At 35.4% G+C, this 19,042-nt stretch overlaps 2 protein-coding genes and 1 long non-coding RNA gene across 3 annotated transcripts; all 3 read right to left on the minus strand.

Annotated features, from left to right (window-relative positions):
• Positions 1-1,671: 1,671 nt before the first annotated feature.
• Positions 1,672-3,002, minus strand: LOC111397995. The gene is made up of 4 exons (XM_023024959.1): positions 2,665-3,002; positions 2,443-2,532; positions 2,217-2,284; positions 1,672-1,956 (listed from the first exon to the last, which is right to left on the minus strand). The coding sequence occupies exons 1-4, from the start codon at positions 2,785-2,787 to the stop codon at positions 1,809-1,811; spliced, it is 429 nt and encodes a 142-aa protein (XP_022880727.1). The 5' UTR covers positions 2,788-3,002; the 3' UTR covers positions 1,672-1,808.
• A 5,513-nt stretch (positions 3,003-8,515) lies between these two features.
• On the minus strand, positions 8,516-13,307 carry LOC111397221. The gene is made up of 3 exons (XR_002703199.1): positions 12,949-13,307; positions 10,396-10,862; positions 8,516-9,232 (listed from the first exon to the last, which is right to left on the minus strand). It is a non-coding gene; the product is annotated as an uncharacterized LOC111397221 (long non-coding RNA).
• A 3,842-nt stretch (positions 13,308-17,149) lies between these two features.
• LOC111397706 (GATA transcription factor 18-like) lies at positions 17,150-18,325 on the minus strand. Its single transcript, XM_023024704.1, has 2 exons — positions 17,752-18,325; positions 17,150-17,655 (listed from the first exon to the last, which is right to left on the minus strand). Exons 1-2 carry the CDS (start codon positions 18,154-18,156, stop codon positions 17,395-17,397), a joined length of 666 nt encoding a protein of 221 aa, XP_022880472.1. The 5' UTR covers positions 18,157-18,325; the 3' UTR covers positions 17,150-17,394.
• Positions 18,326-19,042: the final 717 nt, after the last annotated feature.

The following is a 19,042-nucleotide window of genomic DNA, read 5'->3' on the forward strand; positions in this document are numbered from 1 at the left end:
CACACGTGAAAAGAGCCTCTATACTACACATTATTACACATTTCCATTGTATAACCATATTTAAAGTGGTTAATACTTTCTTCATTTTCCTATGTGAGACTAGTGTTATTTTTTCACGTAAACCACCTTCCAATGGTTATCTTTGAACTCCAATTGCTCATTCATCCATTCATCAATTTTGACAAATAAATATATAGTTTCGATGCTCTCACGGAGGAGAACAAGGATCAACTTTGATCTTCCAAATTGAACCAACGGGTCCCACCGAAAATATTGCCAAAATTGAGTCATTTACTCATTTTTTCCAACATATTTTTCATAAACCCGATACATGGTTGAAAAGATTTTGAAAAATATTTTCTCACCTTACCAGTTTCATGGGAAGATAATCAATGTATAGAAAGCTCTTATTTTTCAATTAAATCTTCGACTATCTCAACTAGGATTTTTGTTGTATCAAAAAATACTTGGAGAAATTTATGAAAAATTGAGAGTGCACTAATTTGCTGTTTTTGAGGTTATTTTTAGTTTTCTGAAACACTCCAAACGTGTTTGATATGTTATTTTAAAAAAATGAATTTTCAAAAATAAGGAAAATTTTACAACATAAACTTAAAATGACTTTTTAACATTTGAGCGTTCTCATTGAAAACACTCAAAAAACTCAAACCAAGGAAAATGAACTTAAATTTTTCTCAAATTAAAATAATTAATTTAATCACACAAAATCTACGCAAATACAATTTTAAATTTTTTCATCACGTATTAGCATAAAATTGATGTCTTACTAAATAATCAAATTAATTAAAAAAAGTTCTAAAATTATTTCTACATTTTTAAAACCAAATGCATTTTCTTGTTTTGAGAAACAATTTTTAAAAATGACAAGCCAAACGCGTTTTCTGCAATTTTAAAATAGTCTTTCAAAATAATAAATAGAAAATGAATTCCAAATTGAAAAATAAAAATAGAAGCGCAAACTAGACGCACTCTGAATGTTTACTCTACATTATTATCGGTTCATTATCTCAAAATTTTGTGATTTTCTTAGAAGCGTACCATCATTTGCCATTAAAGACATCTAAAAATTGAATAAAGAATAAAAAAATCACTATGCAAGAGCAATTTTGGACATGAAAAACAGTACGGATTTCGATCTTATATGCCTTGTACCAATGAACTGTCTGTGTGGCAGACTAGAAATTAGAAAGCGGTAATTCTAGTTCAAGAAATCCTCACTTTTAAAAAGAAGTCCCAACATCATCGTGGGGTTGAATCATTTGCCTTTTCTATCTTCAAATCTTCTCGTTTTATTGTCACAATTTAAGTGCCTAGTTTTTTAAGATTTTGATGATGTCTCCACATGACGACTTTTGGTTGTCATACCAAGATGGATCCGAATGTCCGATCTCAAGCATTGACTTTTCAGAGAGATAAGTTTCTTTAACTACTTTGAAGTAGACCCCGATATGATCCAAGATAGTTTGTTCAAATCAGATACAAATAATTGCTATACTTCAAAATGGTTTTAGGACATTTTCATCATGCACCATCCATGTATCCTTCTTTTACATAATTTCATATGGAAAAGGCTTAAGGAAATCGAGGGAAGTTTATAGGAAACTGAGAGGTCGAGAGATGTTGATAGGTTGAATATTAAACATAAACCACTTTCTCCAACCCATTCACAAAGCTTTTTCTATCATCAATCAATTAAAATCCTCAGGCATGAATTAATACATGACCAAATTCAATAGTGATCCAATACATACAAACAATTATATCTCCATTAATTTTAAAATAGGAAATTAAAAAGAAAATTGATTTGTATTTGCATGTGCATGGAAGGAAGCAAGGAAGTTGTTGAGACAACTATTGTAGACGCACGGTCGTTCTAGGTGAACCAAATGACCTGCTTTCTCTATGCCTTCAACTGTAGCTTTGTCCCCAAGCTGTCTGTCTCATGTACAACAAATATCGAGTAAAATTTCACATCGCTTAAAACAAAACTTCAAGTAGTCGGAATCTAAAATTGATATTTACGAACGACTTCATTTTTATTTTTTTTGAGTAAAAAAATAAAAAAGGTTTGATTTATTTATCCGATGTCAACGTTTATGTTGTTTTTTGAACTAAAAATATAAATTATGTGACACTGTTGTAAAACTTGAATTGAATTGAAAATAAGCTTAGTCATGAAGTCCATTAAAACTTACTCTTTCATTTTCTGTGCAAGTTCCAGCTTGAAAATCTGATCATTCCCACCCCAAAGAAGATGTATCCTCTGTAAAGAAACTCAAAATTTTGGTGAAAAATAATTAATAATTAATCACTACTAGTGTTTAACAAAGGTTTTTATGAGATAATAAGTTGGGGGTCCTATGAAATATGTGATCAAAAAGTGATAAAATTTGTGGGTCCCGTGTAAAGGTGAAAATATACCTGGGAAAAATTTGGGATGGTAGTGTCTTTGTTGTTAACCACAAGACCTTCCAGCAATTCTCCCCTTTCTTTTCTGTTGTTGAACATCACCTGTCATCAGTACCAAATAAAATTAGGTCAGGCAGATTACTTCCCGCACTATACGCGTTTTGAACTGCTTCAAGTAAAAGCTTAAACATAAATGTTAAGAGTATATAACATTCATTTTCTCCGGATNATTACTTCAGAGGGGACCCAAATGCTCATAACGGTGCCTGGCTCGATCTCTACTGTGTGAGGTCGAATACCGGCCATTTTCATTAAGCCATGCAACAATGGCTTTTGTGCTGCAACGAGGTTCACCATGACCGCGTGTTAATGTGTATTTTGTGGCCTTAGTATTGAGATAGCACTCTGGTCGAATGATAAAAAATCAGGCTATAACAATTGGGTCGTGATTGAGTGATAGATCGATCAATGCTCGATGAACACGACCCTCAACAAAAGGAGTGTCAGTGCTAGGGACATCGAGGGAGAGGGATTTTAAACAAGCAAAAAAGAGGGTAGGTGTTACCGTTGGCTACTTGGATCTACTACTTTGTGACCTTCCATTGTCAATTATAGATTTCTAAATATAGGGTAAATTCTATGTAACTTACTTTCCGTATTATCTTAGAGATAAAAAGTCGTAAATCGTGTCAACTCATGTGCTATTTTTTCAAATGAAATCATATGTTTAAGTGGTCACGGACCTCGCAGGTTTCAAAATTTTCTTTTAATTTTTTTTTTAAATATCGGTTTTGTCAACCTTTTTTTAAAAATGTTGACTAATGAGAAATGAAATTCTTCGAATACTGCTCATCTAATTAACCTAATCTTTAACACCTCATCTATAGTATATTAATACACACCAACTTATATGAGTAATGCTATTTAATATCACTGAAATTAAAATTCCAGTTAAATAACTCATTTAATTCTACATTTTATTTAGCATACCATATAACGTCACCTAAATTGGGGTTGCAACCCCAGTGAGGTTACTTAACATTACTCAATTTATATAGTCTCAGTTTGATTGAGATTAAAGGCTGATTTTTAGTAGATTTTGATAAAAATTGGTGAAATGTGTAATTAAAAGGTTATGGGTCCCATTGCTAACTTTTATTTAAATTAAATTTTTTTTTTTTAATTTCCAACTAGCAGGGACATAATGTCTAATAAATATTGTTTGTTCGTATAACATATATGGGTAATTAGATTGTACAAAACTCAAATGTTAAATTTCCAATTCGGGTACATTTTAGAAATCGAAATTTTTAGAAAATATAGAAGACATTAAAAAATTAAAAAAAAAAAATTATCTAACTTTTTGAGTTTTGAAAAACTCCAAAATTTCTAGAAAACTTTTAACAAAGGATTCAAAAAGATTGCGAAGAAATCATATTTTGTTTGGGCTAAGCTTTGTAGCGAGTTTTTATAACATTTTGTTTCACGCTTTTTTGAAACAAAACATTTTTATATGTCGTGTTTTCCATCTACTTTCATACGACTTAGATTATATCTTTGTAATAAAACGTTTCCTTTTCATGTGGACCAAACGAATCATTATCTAATAGAGAGCGATTTCTTGAACGAAATCTTGTTTTCTTTAATTTATTAATTTTTTTTATTTGTTTCTACTTTCTTTGGTCAGTTCTAGGTTAAGGTTTAGAATAATGAATTATAGTATATAAATATATTTGTACTAAAATATATAGGTGTTAGGATTTTGATCAACCACACTACCTACTTTCGATGGCATTAAAACTGGTGGTAAGTAGTAAATACGAGGATTATATGCAAGTAAATAGGGATTGTAGAAAATCCCCCAAATCCAATATCCGCAAAGTCCCGCCTCAAATGGCACGAGAGAATTATCTGCTTAATCGAGTATTCAGGTCAGGTACGGATAACAAATCCGCCCTACCCCATTTATTATTATTATTATTATTATTATTATTATTTATAATTCAATACTTTAAATGAAAAATTCCACGAAATTTCATTAGTTCTAATAGAAGATGGCAATTAAGATTATGTAATGAGTTTGACAAACAATAAAAATCTTAGTTTACTAAATATATTTAAATAATTTAACTTTAAAAATTAAAAAATATTACTATCTCGCTTTAATGAATGTTGGCAATAAAATGAATTATTAAAAACTAAAAAAAACTTTAAAAAAATAAAGTAAATGGCTAGTAAATAGGGGCAAGGGCTCCAACTCACCTTAGAAGGGTAACGGGCGAGAAATTACCCAGTGGCGAGGGTAGGTAAGGCTGCCCCAACCTCGACCCACCTCTTTGCCATCTCTACAAGTAAATACCGCTCTCCCACTCTAGTATATATTTTACTATAGACTTAAAAATTAAAATTTATTTTAAAGTATTTTTCAAAATTTCTCAACGTCATGTAATACCATTTCTTTTTCACATAATAAAAATCAAATACATTATTTATATAAACTCTGATATGAACTAGAACTTGTTGACCTCAAAAATGGATTGATACTTTTGAAAGTCAACGGTAGAGTTTTATATCCGAATTTTGACAAGATTTTCTTCTTTTTGCGGGCTTAATTTTGGTACGTTTACAAGTTAAATTTTGTTTTAGAGAGATGTTTCTACATTCTTTTGCCAGAATTGCTTCTTGATCGGAGATTTCTTCCAACTTTTGAGGGGTTTGACATTGAATATTCTTTCAGTCAGGTACTTTTACGAGGGAGACGATCTTTCAATCTTTAAATTTCCTCGAATGAAAGTTTCAATCCACTTTTCATTGTGAAATGGTTTACGTATAAGCGATTTATGAGGGTATTTTATTCACCTCTATCAGAAATTGTGTTCTGTATTATTTCTTTATGTTCTGGTTTACAATGATTCAATACAAAAATACATAGGCAAAATGTTGAATCCATTGTACAGATTTTATGGCTAAATGGCCTCCAATCTCTCTTGATTTCACTCTAATTGACAACTCACTCTAACATTCCCCCTCAAGTTGATGCATAGAGATCTCTAATGCGCAACTTGTCAAGTGAGTTGTGAAAATCCTTATTCGAGACAGCCTTGGTAAGAATGTCTGCTAGCTGTTCTCAGATTTTACAAATGGAAATTTGATGATCTTGGCTTTCAGGTTCTCTTTGATAAAATGTCTGTCCACTTCCACATACTTAGTTCTATTGTGTTGAACCGGGTTATGAGATATGTCAATGTCAACTTTATTATCACAAAAAAGATTCATCTCTTAAGTAGGAGCAAAACTAATCTCTGTTAGTAACTGTTTGAGCCAAAGTAGCTCCCATAGTCCTTGAGAGTGCTACCATTTTTTGTTGTTTGCTCCTTCATGTAACTAGATTTTCACCAACAAATGTGAAATACCCCCAAGTAGACTTCCTATACGAGAGATTTCTTCCCCAATCTGCATCCGTATAGCCGTCAATCCTCAAGTTATGGTTTTTTGAAAACATGATCCCCTTCCCAGGGGTACCCTTCAAGTATCGTAATATACGAATTACAGCATCCATATGATCCTTGTTGGGCAGTGCATAAACTGACTAACTATGCTTACAGCATAAGCAATGTCAGGTCGAGTATGTGAGAGATAAAATAGCTTGCCAACTAGTTTTTGACATCTCCCCTTATCTGTTGGTACTTGGTCCGGATATTCACTTAGTTTGTGGTTTTGTATCATTGGAGTGTCTGCAAGCTTACATTCTAGCATTCCTACTTCAAAAAGCAAATCTAGAATATATTTCCTTTGTGAGAGTAATATTGTCACGTTTAGACCTGGCTACCTCTATTCCCAGGAAATATTTTAGTCCTCCCAGGTTTTTCGTCTCGAATTCAATTGCTAATCGCTTTTGAAATTGAAACATTTCTTCTGTATCATCCCCTGTAATTATCATATCACCAACATAAACTATCAAAGCTATTATCTTGCCCATTCGATGCTTCAGAAAGAGAGTGTGGCCTGAATTACTCTGTTGGTAGCCATACTTCTTCATCGCCAAGCTAAATCTCCGAAACCATGCATTAGGCAACTGTTTCAATCCATAGAGAGTTCTCTGTATCTTACACATCACTTGTGTATTTGAAGAAGCGATATAGCCCGATGGAACCTCCATGTAGACTTCTTCCTCTAGATCGCCGTTGAGAAAAGCATTTTTTACATCGAATTGCTGTAATGGCCAGTCTAAATTTGCTGCAAGTGATAATAAAACTTTTGACTGCGTTAAGCTTGGCTACCAATGAGAATGTTTTTTGATAATCTACTCCATATGTTTGTGTGTACCCCTTTGCCACCAGCTTGAGGAGTAGTGACTTCTCTACGCCGATAGACTATGGTTCACAGCCCGACTGCTGAGGCCTTTCAAGCTTTATACTGTTCAGCAGTTTCGTCTGCCTTGTATTTGATGGAAAATACCCATTTACATCGCACTATTTTTGCTCCTTTTGGTGGCGGAACTAAGGTCCATGTCTTATTCTTTTGCAATGCCTCCATTTCCTCCTCTATTGCCGGAGCCCACTTTGAATTTGCTAAGGCTTCTTTGATGCTAGTTGGAATGTGATGGGAGGAGACTTCATGCACAAAGGTCTTGAGAGGCTCAGATAGGTTCTTTGTTGACACGTAATTTGCAATTGGGTATCTCGACCTTCGTTCTTTGACCTCTGGTGAGTATTTGTCAGGTAGTTTGACTCGATTATGCCTGAAAGGTAAGTTATAACCAGCAGAGACATCCACGTTATCATTTGGAGTTATAATATTAGAACTTACCTCAAGAATATTCTCAAGAGATAGGTCTTCGGATACTGAAGAGTGGGGAGAGTGAGGTCCTTCAATTTCTGTTTCCGAAGCTTCAATTTCCTTTCTGCCTCTATTTCTATTCCCAGTGTTAAGTTCTCCAATCTTGGAGTACCTATAGCTTCATCTCTTGAAATTGTACTCGTATTACCATGTGACTCTGAGTTGGTTGCATTTTCACGAGAATCGGAGTTCACCCAATCCCATTTTAACCAATTCATTGCTTCATCTTGTGTCTCTCCCTGATGTGATGAATTGGGTGAATAAAAATTTTTCGATTCCACAAAAGTGACATCCATAGTGATATAGATTAATTGAGTTGTAGGATCAAAGTATCGGTATCGCTTTTGTTGAGAAGCATATCCCGAAAATAGACACCGTAGTGCACAAAGATCAAGTTTGGTTCTTTGATTCTTGTGAAGATGAACATATGCAACACACCCGAACACCTGAGGTGGAAGCATCAAAGTAGTAGGGAATGGAGTAAATTTGGATAGGGCCTGTAGAGGAGTCTTAAGATCTAAGACTTTAGAGGGCATACGGTTTAGGAGATAAACAACAGTGGTAACAGCAGTAGCGCAATGTCGTTTAGGTACATGAGCTACGAGTAAAAGCGCCCTTGTGGTCTCAAAAATGTGTTTATTCTTTCGCTCAGCAACTCCACTTTGCTGAGGAGTTTGTGGACAAGAAGACTCATGGATAATGCCACATTGTTGCAAATATGATTATAATTTGTGGTTAACATATTCCCCACAATTATCAAATCTTAGAATCTAAATTTTTCTAGAAAGTTGAGTCTGAATCATAACTTGAAAGGACTGGAATACTTCTCGCAATTCATCTTTAGTCTTGAGAAAATATAAGCATGTCATACGAGTACAATCATCCACAAAAGTCACAAACTAGTGAATTTCAGACACATTAGAAACTAGGAAAGGACCCCACAAATCAGAATGTATCTCTTATTCAAACTCAGTGAATAGGAAGCTTGATGACTTTTAGCCAGAATGCAAGACTCACATTTAAAATCAACCTTTGAAGATTGGAGAATAACTTGGGAACTAAATGTCTCATGTAGCTAAATGATGGGTGTCCCAATCGACGAAGCCAAAGTAAAATCTGCTGCTCTTTATTACTAGTGAGAGGATGTGTGGAATGTGCCCGGCCTATGCTAAAGTCTTCCATATAGTAGAGTCCTTCCCTTTTAGTCTCCCGCCCAATGATCTCATTGGTGAGAATATCCTGTATAAGATAAAAATTCGGATAAAATAATACCGTACAATTTAGATCAACGATAATCTGGCTCATAGATAGCAGCTTATACGAACGAGAAGGCACAAGTAGAGCATTATGCAGTTGAAGAGAAAGAGATAAGTTTATTGTGCTTGCTCCTGTAATTGGAGATGTCACGCCATTGGCATAGACAATGTTGGAGTGTTGTGGTAAAGATGTTTGAGTGAAGTCTGTGGCAGTAAGAGTCATATTGTCGGCGGCTCCAGAGTTAAATAACCACGCACCACTCTCAACATCTTCGTGGGTACTATAGAGGGAAGTACCAAAATTACTAGGAGAGTAAATTTAATCAATGCTCACCCATTTTTGCCTAATATTTCTATTTGCTCACCGAACAATAAATGATAATATATTGATCACCCATCTATACAATTCCTTACCCATTCATCACCCATTTAACTTCCGTCACCTTCCACTAATAGAACGTGGCACGTGGCGGACAGAAATCCGATGTGGCACGTTACATACAAGAAATCAGGCCACATGGCCAATTTTTCAGAAGCACCTCAACCACCTGGAACAATCATCCTCCTCTTCCTCTCTGCCGCCATCTCCATTCTCCTCCCTTTCTCTTTCTCGCACCACCAATGCCACAGCCATCTTCCCCACCCATTCTTCATTCACAAGGCTTAAGTGCTTCTCCTTGTCTTTGATTTCTCTGTTCATTGAGCCTCTGCAAACATCAGAGGCATTTTAACAAGAAATTCAACTTTACCAAGAAATTTTAACATTCGTGCATTGCTTCACCACCAAAGCAGAAACTGTACTAAAACCTCAATCATTTAGAAAACAAATAATAACAATTCTTTCCAATAAACTCACAGAGCTGAAATTTGTAAAGTGGAGAAAAACGTAAACATACCTTTGGAGCTGCTTTACTTTGAAAATGTGAACAAAGAGTAGTGGAAACACAGGAAAATGAAGAACCGATTTTTACTTTAACTGCCATTCTTTTTATCTTCTTTCTACAAGCAAATAAACTGTAGTAGTAAAAGGACTGCATGATTGAGGATATTAAGAAAAACCTATTTGAATTTGGGGAGAATTTGAGGAACCCATTTGAGAAAATTGATGGCAAGTGGGATGGGTGGTGGAGAAATGGTGACATTTCTGAGAATCAGAGGTATATAAAGCAATTTTTGGCGTATTTTTAGTGTTCTTCATGTATTTGGGGTGAATTTGGGTTCTTCACGCTTCACAAATTTGGGGGCGAATTTTGGGGGAAAATTTTGTGGGAAAATTTTGTGATTCTTCACAGCTTTGATGGATTGAAAGTTGTTTCTGGGAGGCAGAGGGGCAATGGGTGATGGAGATGGTGGTGGGAGGATGAGAGAGGGAGGAGATGGCGAAGGCAAAGTGGAGAAGGAGGATGAGTGGTGGTTGCAAAGTTTGGCCACCTTTCAAAAAGACAAAAAAAGGGGGGGAAAAAGCCACATGACCTTAAAAAAATAACTAAATAAAATTGGCCACGTCGGATTTCCGTCCGCCACGTAGCACGTTCCGTTAGTGGAGGATGACGGAAGTTAAATGGGTGATGAATGAGTAAGAAATTGGATAGATGGGTGAGCAACGAATTATCATTTATTGTTTGGTGAGCCAGTAGAAATATTAGACAAAGATGGGTGAGCATTGATTAAATTACTAGGAAGGGTAGCCATTTCTTGCAAAGATACAATAAACTGTTAAAAAGACCAAGCAGAATAGTAAGCCCAAATATCAGGTCCAAATAGCTTTAATACAAAAGAAGATTACCAGCCCATAATCAAATCTCAAATCTAGTCGCGATACTTGCAGTTGAGCCACCAAAAATATAAAAGGAAAAATTGGAATACTCACAACCAGAAGATGCCGAAATCTGGACAAAAAAGGGACATCGGAATTTGCCAATTAAACCATGATAGTCTGATTTCCACCCACACAAGAAAACAACCAGATCTGCCAATAATTGCTTTGTCTCAGCACAACAATAATTGCCGGCAGCTGAAGAAAAGGTAATATAATTCTTTGACGGCCAAGAATCCTTCCAACACGTGTGGTGATCTGGATGAAGGTGGTCGTGCTTGTTTCAATGGAAAGTCCTATATCCACTAAATAAAAAATCAAGATCTTGTCTGTTGTCAAGGATCCAACCCGTTCCAGAAAATCGATTGCTTTGATCTCTTCTTTCCCTCACAGTTTTGTATGTTCCGTTGAGAATTTTCATACTTACAAGCTTCGGTTATGCAGGAATAATCAAGTGCTTGACAATCCACCGGAATTGGAATTGGCATAGTGAATTTTCTATTAACTCAGCGATTTGGAATCTATGAAATACAAGATATTGAATTGTAAAAAATTCGGGTTACCGAGGATGAAATTTGGCATAAAGAAGAAATGCATCATTTTGGCTCTGATACCATGTCAGAAATTGTGTTCTGTATTATTTCTTTATGTTCTGATTTACAATGATTTAATACAAAAATATATAGGCAAAATGTTGAATCTATTCTCGACTGTACAGATTTTATGGCTAAATGGCCTCCAATCTCCCTTGATTTCTTCTAATTGACAACTCACTTCAACAACCTCGCGAGTTGACATCAATAATTATATTTTAAGTCATGTTTAAGTCACATTTACGAAGCTTATATCTATATATATTTTATGATTTTGTCTAGAATTTCATTGTTTGATATAAGGGTTTAGTGCATTGAAATTCATGTTGATTTCGTCAGAATTTGTAGCAAGGGTTTTGTCCTTGTCCGAGGTCATCAATGCAATTAATTCGAGGCCTCCAATCACATATCTAGTCAAGTGTTAGAATTTTGTGCATTCCTTTTCTTAGGGTCTACTGAGCCTCCTCAACAGTCGAGACACAAACGTTCGAAGACACGCGGGCACGTGATGGGGCCTTTTGTGGCTAACGTGACATTCGTGTGCACCATAATTATTTCCATTCATGTGCACCATAATTATTTCCACATGTAGCACTAGTCTCCAAAGTCCGAATTTCATATTTATATAAAATGAAGGTTTTTTTTTTTTTTTTAATATATTTCTTTTCGTCTGTTACTAAAATATTTTGAACTGAAGTTTCACCCATTGCACTTCTTCTCTTGCTTCTCTCAAAAATTATAATGAACGGAGATTGAAGCATAATGGATCAGCTTCTATTAGTTTTGAGGCATCTTCACCAAAGGGAATCTGAAGTTTGGATGGTTTAGTGGTTTTTCAATTGGATATACTCTTTCAATACCCGAGAATTTAGTTAGAGATATTCTTTCAATTCCTAAGCTTCTCTATATTAAAGATATTCTTTAAATCCACGAGTGATCCGACCCCAAATATTCTTTCAATTTGAGATATTTTTCTATGATGGATTTTCTTTCAATTCCATGAGAGTTTGGACCCATATATTCTTTTAATTCGAGGTCTTTTACGATGGATGTTCTTTCAATGTCATGGTAGATTGATTTCTCGTTTATTCCAGGACATTCTTGTTAGAAGGAACTTGAAGCTTACCTTTATGTCGGAAGGAATCTGCCTGGGAAATTTGAGCTAGAGCGAATTTGAGTCTTTAAGAATTCACTTCTCTTTTGTTTAGAGGCATTTTAGCAGGAAAGAATCCGAAGCTTAGATACATTTGATCGATCAAAGACATTCCTTCAATCCCTATGATGTTTTTGATTGTAAATATATCATTTCATTTAGGGGCGAATCCACCATTGTAGTTCAACTAGGACGAAGAGATTGACCACTGACCCGTGATCGTTGACCAATCAACGATAGTAAATATAATTCAATACATATGTAAATGCACTAAAATATAAAAAGCATATACATATGAAAATATAATTCAATACAACTCAAAATACCAAAAAAAAAAAATAAATAAATAAAAAATTGTACGATACTATAAACGTAGACAACAGCATTCTACGGGGTCTCTTAATTTCCTAACCCTAAATTCCCAAATCACAAATCAAATATCATGAATGATAAATTATAACTCATAACTCATACAACACAAATTATTTATCATAAATCACAAATCACAATTCTCAATCATTCATCATATAGGGACCTCACCTCAATGCCAAAAAAAATTAAAATGAAGACAAAAGTGTCGATTAACCTCAAGAATCAAGATCGGCAGTAATTTTCCCAGTTAACATAATCTGTATGAAAATCAAACATAAATTAAACTTAATCTTAAAGACTTAAACTATCATCAATTTCCAACACAAATTGAACATTTCTCCCAAATCATAAAATTCCCAATTCACATATTTACAAAATTTACAAATTCCCCAAATTTCATAAATCATAATCATCACATTTAACATAACAATCAAATTAAATCATCAAAATCAAAAAGAAAAAAATAAAATAAAAGCCAGAATAGCTCACCAAGGCAAGAAGTCGCACTCATAGCCATCGGCGTCCACTCAACTCGCACGATCGCACCACTCCATCGTCCACCTCCTTGTCGCTCACTGCTCACCGGTCACCGACTCACCATCCACTCGCACCACTCTGCCAGGCACCAGTCTAGCACAAGCCATGTAAGAAATGGCAGCAAATGCACCTTTCTTTGTCATGGTGGGGCTTTTCTTGCCACCTTTGGCGGCGGCGATGGAATCATAAACTGGAAGTAGAGGATTCTTGGAGGATTCTATATTGTTGCCAATCGCCCCAATCGCCTTTCACTCTTTCAGCTTTCACAATTTCACGATTTGGGGGAAAATGAAATTTGGAGTTGAAGAGAAAATTAAATTATATTGATTATGATTTATGGACCAAGACAATTCATTGGGTAACTGATTTGGGCCTACGATGTTTAAGCAAAAAGAGGCACATTGTGAAGAAAATCAGCCCAACAACAAAGTAAAAAAAAGGCCCAAGTGCAGTGGTGAATTTTCCTCCGGTTTTCCTCCATCCTCGTCCATGCTGCGTCTGCAACTCCATTCCCGGTGGTCTGAACATTCCAACGGATCCAGCTAGGGCGGCCGCTCTAGCTCGCCACTACCTGGGTCCTCCACTGATTTCATTCCACAAAAAATTTGATTCCAAATATTCTTTCAATCCAAGGCCTTGATATTATTTATCGGTACAAGATATTCTTTCATTCTCAGATTCGTTCTCGACTGGAGATAATTATAATGGAACATTTGTACTAAGAGTTGGATATTGAAAATGATGAATGTAACATTTGTTGATTCAAACTTGGGTCCATAATAATATTGTGAGAGGCACAATTATTGTAATTATTTTTTATTTTTTATTTTTTGATGTGTCATTTCTCCTTACAATAAAAATAAACCTAATTATATTGAGTTCATTCTCATTTTCTTGACACGTAAAACAAGCAAAGACATATTATGATTTGTTTATATTAGTGTCTCCTTGTTTTGATCTCCTTTCTTCTTTTATTCAAGCAGTAACTTATGAGAGGAAACACAAAACTTAATGTGGTATTGAATTTAAATGAGATTATTTCTCTTTGAATTCGATCATTAAATTGACAAATTGCAAGCCAATTAAATTTTCCGATTGCGGTAATTTGGGTTAAACTTGGTCTAGTTTAAAGTCTTGGTTGTCCAAGACTAGATGTCTATGTTCTTCATTTTAGGTTAGGCCACTTCCCCGTGTCAAGTTTGGATAAAACTTGTACGCGGGATAGTTTCTAAAGGAGGTATGTGATTCAGTTCAAGCATATCGATGCACGCAAAAGAACAACAGATGGACATAAGGCAAAGTTCATGGACTGCAACTTAGCATGAAGCTAATGTCCTTGACGAACAATGGGAACGAGGAAAGAGTTTGACTCGTCATGAGTTTAATAGCTAATGACAACAATTTCGTGTGTATAGATAGAGGACCTTAGCAGTTGAGTTTTGAGAAGTTGTGTGACGTAGAACTTGTTTAAGGAATTAGGATGTTTCCCGCCAAGGGAGGCAATAATCGAAATACGTTTGATTAGGAAATGTAGGGGGCTAAAGGTGAAAATGTCAACAAGGCTTTGTCATAATTTTAGTATAATGTGGGTGCAATATCCCAAGGATCATATATTAGTTGGGGCTGAAACTTTTGTGGACTTGATATTAAAGATGCTAGCTTCTCCACGAAGTATACAGGGCATCATTGGAAAGTCAGGAACATCAATTATAAATATTAAGATTTCTCAGCCAAAAGACCTCTGTTAGCGTCACTTCAATTTTTCTTGCTAAATTCATTATAAGGGCGTATGTTGAATAATTCTATTTGTATACCCAAAGGTGTATCGAAATGTTTACCCCCTCTCACATGTAAGCAGAACCTGTGTGAGTAAAAAAAATCCAAAATGTGGTTCCCACCCTTATTGTCAGTAATCGGTAAGGGATTGGATAAAAAAATTCGGTACATGTAACATGGTCCCGGGTATGATGAGCAGTCAACCAACTTTCCCAACCTGTGAATTATCCTTATACACTAAATTTGCAATTTAGGAGGGCGTAGGGACAACTAACGGTCTACTATTAAGAATCTATGGAGGGCTAAGATACTTGTACGGGTTGAACACATACATCAAGCAGTGTTAGGCCTTCATTGGGCACCAGCGGAGCCTGAGGTTAACGATAGAGTATTGCTATGCTCCGAGTGCTACATTAAGGATACAATAGTACCTCAAGTCAAATGAGCTATCAAGAAAAGAACTCTAAAAGCCTCTTATGCTAACTCGTGTATTAGCTGTGTGTTCTAGCCTACCGCAGGGTCGTTGGCTAGAAATGCAGCAGCAGGATGCTGCTATTGTGATAATGAATATTCTACAAAAGAACTATTAATATTTAGCCATGTATTAACGGATGATCCTACTTGGGATATGCACTAACAAGGTCATGGGCCAAGCATTAAGCTACAATGCTAGTAGTAAGTGACGAGCACAAGGATCATAGTGGGACATGCAAATGACCTTCGATGCTTAGGATAGAGCTAGGATATCTTATTTCTAGTGAGTATTCTTCAAGAGGACCATATGTTGTACATGAGCATGTGGACAAAGCTTGAAGATGTGCATTGAGAATAGACGAGTGTATTGATACGAAGTTGATGCAGGAGGATTCGAGTCCACTGACGTTGATATGTCAAATAGCTCGTTGGTGGCGCTGAGATACTATAAGATGACGGATCGACGCAAAGATGGAAAATAAATGTAATATTTCTTTAATTGGGGCAATTTTAGCACGTTTTTGGTAATTTGGCCATTACTTTGGCTACGGTTATCAGAATTGCTATTATGACCCTAATCCACCTGGCTATGCTCGGTGAACGTCAATTTCGAACCCAAAATCCTCTGTTTTCCTTTCCGAAATTCAATTTTTAGTTTTTTTTTCTATTTATGGTAATGTTTCATTTTCTTTTTTCTAGACGTTAGAGAATCCGGATTGAACCAAATTTTTGGCAACTTACTTCTTTTATTTCATATTTTATTTTGGTGTGATCATTAGGATTTTGCCATTTTTGGTAATTTTTCGATAATTTTGTATTTTTACAACTTTTTAACCCGACTTGTGGGTTAATTTTCGTCATTCTACATTGATAATTAAATTAAGTTAATTTCAAAGATTTTTTTTGTGATCTAAGGCATTTTCTTTCGTATTCTCTTGTGAATCATCTGTTGAAGTTAGCCTGCAAGATAATCGTTATCCTGCCTGACGTCGCAAGTGTAATATGGAAATGCATTCGAATGTTAACACGCTATTAAAATTTGTGGATGGAATACTCAATGAGTCATCTAGACTAGTAATAGAAATTGACGGAAAGTAATTGAACCGAGTGAAACTATGGTCACACGTTTGTGAAACATAATCCCAGTAAGAGACTTAAAGTCAAGATTAGTGTATGATCAATGTATTTCCTAGGCATCAATTGTTGCCATATCAGATCTTAAAGTCTAGATTTTAATTTAAGTTAAAGTCAACAATTAATTTTAACTACATATTTAATGTGATCGACAAATTTTCTACGACACATTTTATCATCTTTTTTCAAAATCTACTAAAAATCGAATTTTAATTCCAACTAAACGGGAGCTAAATTAGTAATACTTAATTATTTTGATAAGAAATTAACAACTTATGGTGCAATTTCATTAAAACGGGCTATTAGGTTGAAGTAAATCTCCAGCGCAAGACCATGTTTGCTTTTCTTTCTTTTGTTGAATTAAAGAAATTTGAGATTTACTCTCAATTTTGTGCGATAACTCAGTATTCTTTGTGAACCAACGGACTTAGCTAAAATTTGGGTATAAGCTACCATCTTACGTTCATCCACCAGCTCGGACAAAAAAGAAAGAAGAGGCAAAACAAAAAATAACACCGAAAGAAGAGAATGATTAACTAATGAACCGCCAGTTACAAGCCTGAGTTCAGAATAAAAATAATAATAAAATTAGATCAGCAATGTACCAGTTATGCAATTTTAGTGCTCAAGAATTCCAAAATAAGCAAGTTTACAAAGAAAAAGAAGGTATGAAATGGACAAATGAGCAAAAGTAGTAGTGTTTATAGACCAACGACTGATCAAAGAGAGGGGAAAAAGCGAAAGCTCAAGAAAAGTAAATTAACAAACATAGAATCAACTCATTTTCACTCCATCATATGCAAAATAAACCAACCAAAAAAAATAAAAAAAACAGCTGAAAGAAAAGAATAAAATAAGCCATCGCTATCAGTCTATCACCACCATCAACATCAACATCAAAATCAAATGGGGGCTTTTCACTTTCTTAATTTCGAGCACGTTTAATATGCAATATTGGATAGTACTGATTCATTTGAATCGAGTCGAGTAGTGAAGATTTTTCTTCTCTTTTTTCTATCTTGTGAAGTCATGAAAGAGGCTGGAGCTGTCTGTCACGTTGCAACGCCAAGAGAGGAAAGAGTCACTGTCATCATCTTCAACGAAATTGAATTCATTACTGTATGATGAAGAAAAGCAAGGCGTTCTCTGGGTTTGTGAGTTGTGATGAATCCGGGAACCGTCCGTAACTCGGTGTTCCCCGCCGCCATTATTGGAGGCTGCCGTCGCTCTTCTCTCTTCTTTCTTGAAACGAATCCCACAAGCATTGCAAAGTGACTGCATAATTCATAGCCATTAGTCTCCACTCTTCGGTCTTAACAGGACAGTTTAACTAATAAAGAAAAGAACGCTAATTCTTGAAAATGAACAAACCTTAGGTCCTCTTGGACCGTTTCTCCAGAGGGGAGTAGAAGTGGTGTCACAATTCGCACATCGCCGTGCCAAGAGTGGGTCGCCGCCGGAATTGGCGTTGCTGTTACTGCCACCACGGTGGTTTCTGTTGGCTGAGGAAGATGGCGCCGCCATATTCCAGCCGAAGTTAGAGCGTCGCTTTTCATTCTCATTACTGCCACGAGTGGAAGGCGTGCCTAGAGAAAGAGTGCAATCGACAGAAGACGAAGAGGATGAATACATATCCCCAGAATACGAATACGAATGCGAATACATATCCATATCCCCTCCTTCATCAAAACCATAAGAATTTGGCGTTGAAAAAGAATCGTTTTGACTGTGAAACAAGCCACAAGAACATGAACCCACATTACATCTGTGCATCATATTGAAGAATTCTCAACTTTTTCCGATAGAAAATGTTGTTGAAAGATAAGAAAATGAGTGAGGAATAAGTAATGCAAAGATGTCACTCAGTAAACTGTGAGTTGAGAGTGATGGATATGAAATAATATAAGGTTTGAATGAGGAAGATAGAATAGAGAGGCTTGAGTGTAAGAGAGAGGGTGTGCGATCTATTTATGGAGGTCTGTTAGCTTTATAAAGGTCATAAAAAATGGCGAAATACCAGTCAGCACCTGCACTCCATGTTGTCGTCAAATGACAATATTTTTATTGCAATTATACAGTGGCGTTAAGAGGGTTAAATGGGTAAAGTCGAATTGCTCACATCATCCAACGTTAGGTGATCCAATCATATAGTTTCATATGTTTTGACTCAGAAAAATTAAATCCATATAATTCGAGAAAACTACGAATTACACAATTCTATAATTCCTTCTCGTAGCAAAAATATATATATTTTAAAGGTAGAATTTAAATTATTATAAAATAACTAAAGCAGTGTTCAGATCATGCAATTTGTGACAAAGATCAAACAATGCAGCTAGCTAGAAAAAATAATTTTTATGCGTCGAAAAATATTTTACTGAAAATGTTTTTTTATTACAACACAAATTAGGGATATAACAATAACAGAGAATTTTCAGCCCTGAAAAAAATTTTGAGATAACAAATTTGGCAGCGGAAGCCTCGAGCTTTTGGCGATCATGCCGCTCGGAGGCGACCATCCACAGGCTCTGGGCATCCGCCTCCGACTCACACCAATATATCGGTGTTTATGTGCCTGTCAATGTATTCTTCATTTTTTACACATTTTTTTTTTTTTAAATTTAGCTATGTAACTAAAAATATGGAGTGATGTGATTCTAAT

The sequence above is a fragment of the Olea europaea genome, chromosome 7, assembly GCF_002742605.1.
Source record: "Olea europaea var. sylvestris chromosome 7, O_europaea_v1, whole genome shotgun sequence".
In the NCBI taxonomy this organism is placed as follows: domain Eukaryota; kingdom Viridiplantae; phylum Streptophyta; class Magnoliopsida; order Lamiales; family Oleaceae; genus Olea; species Olea europaea.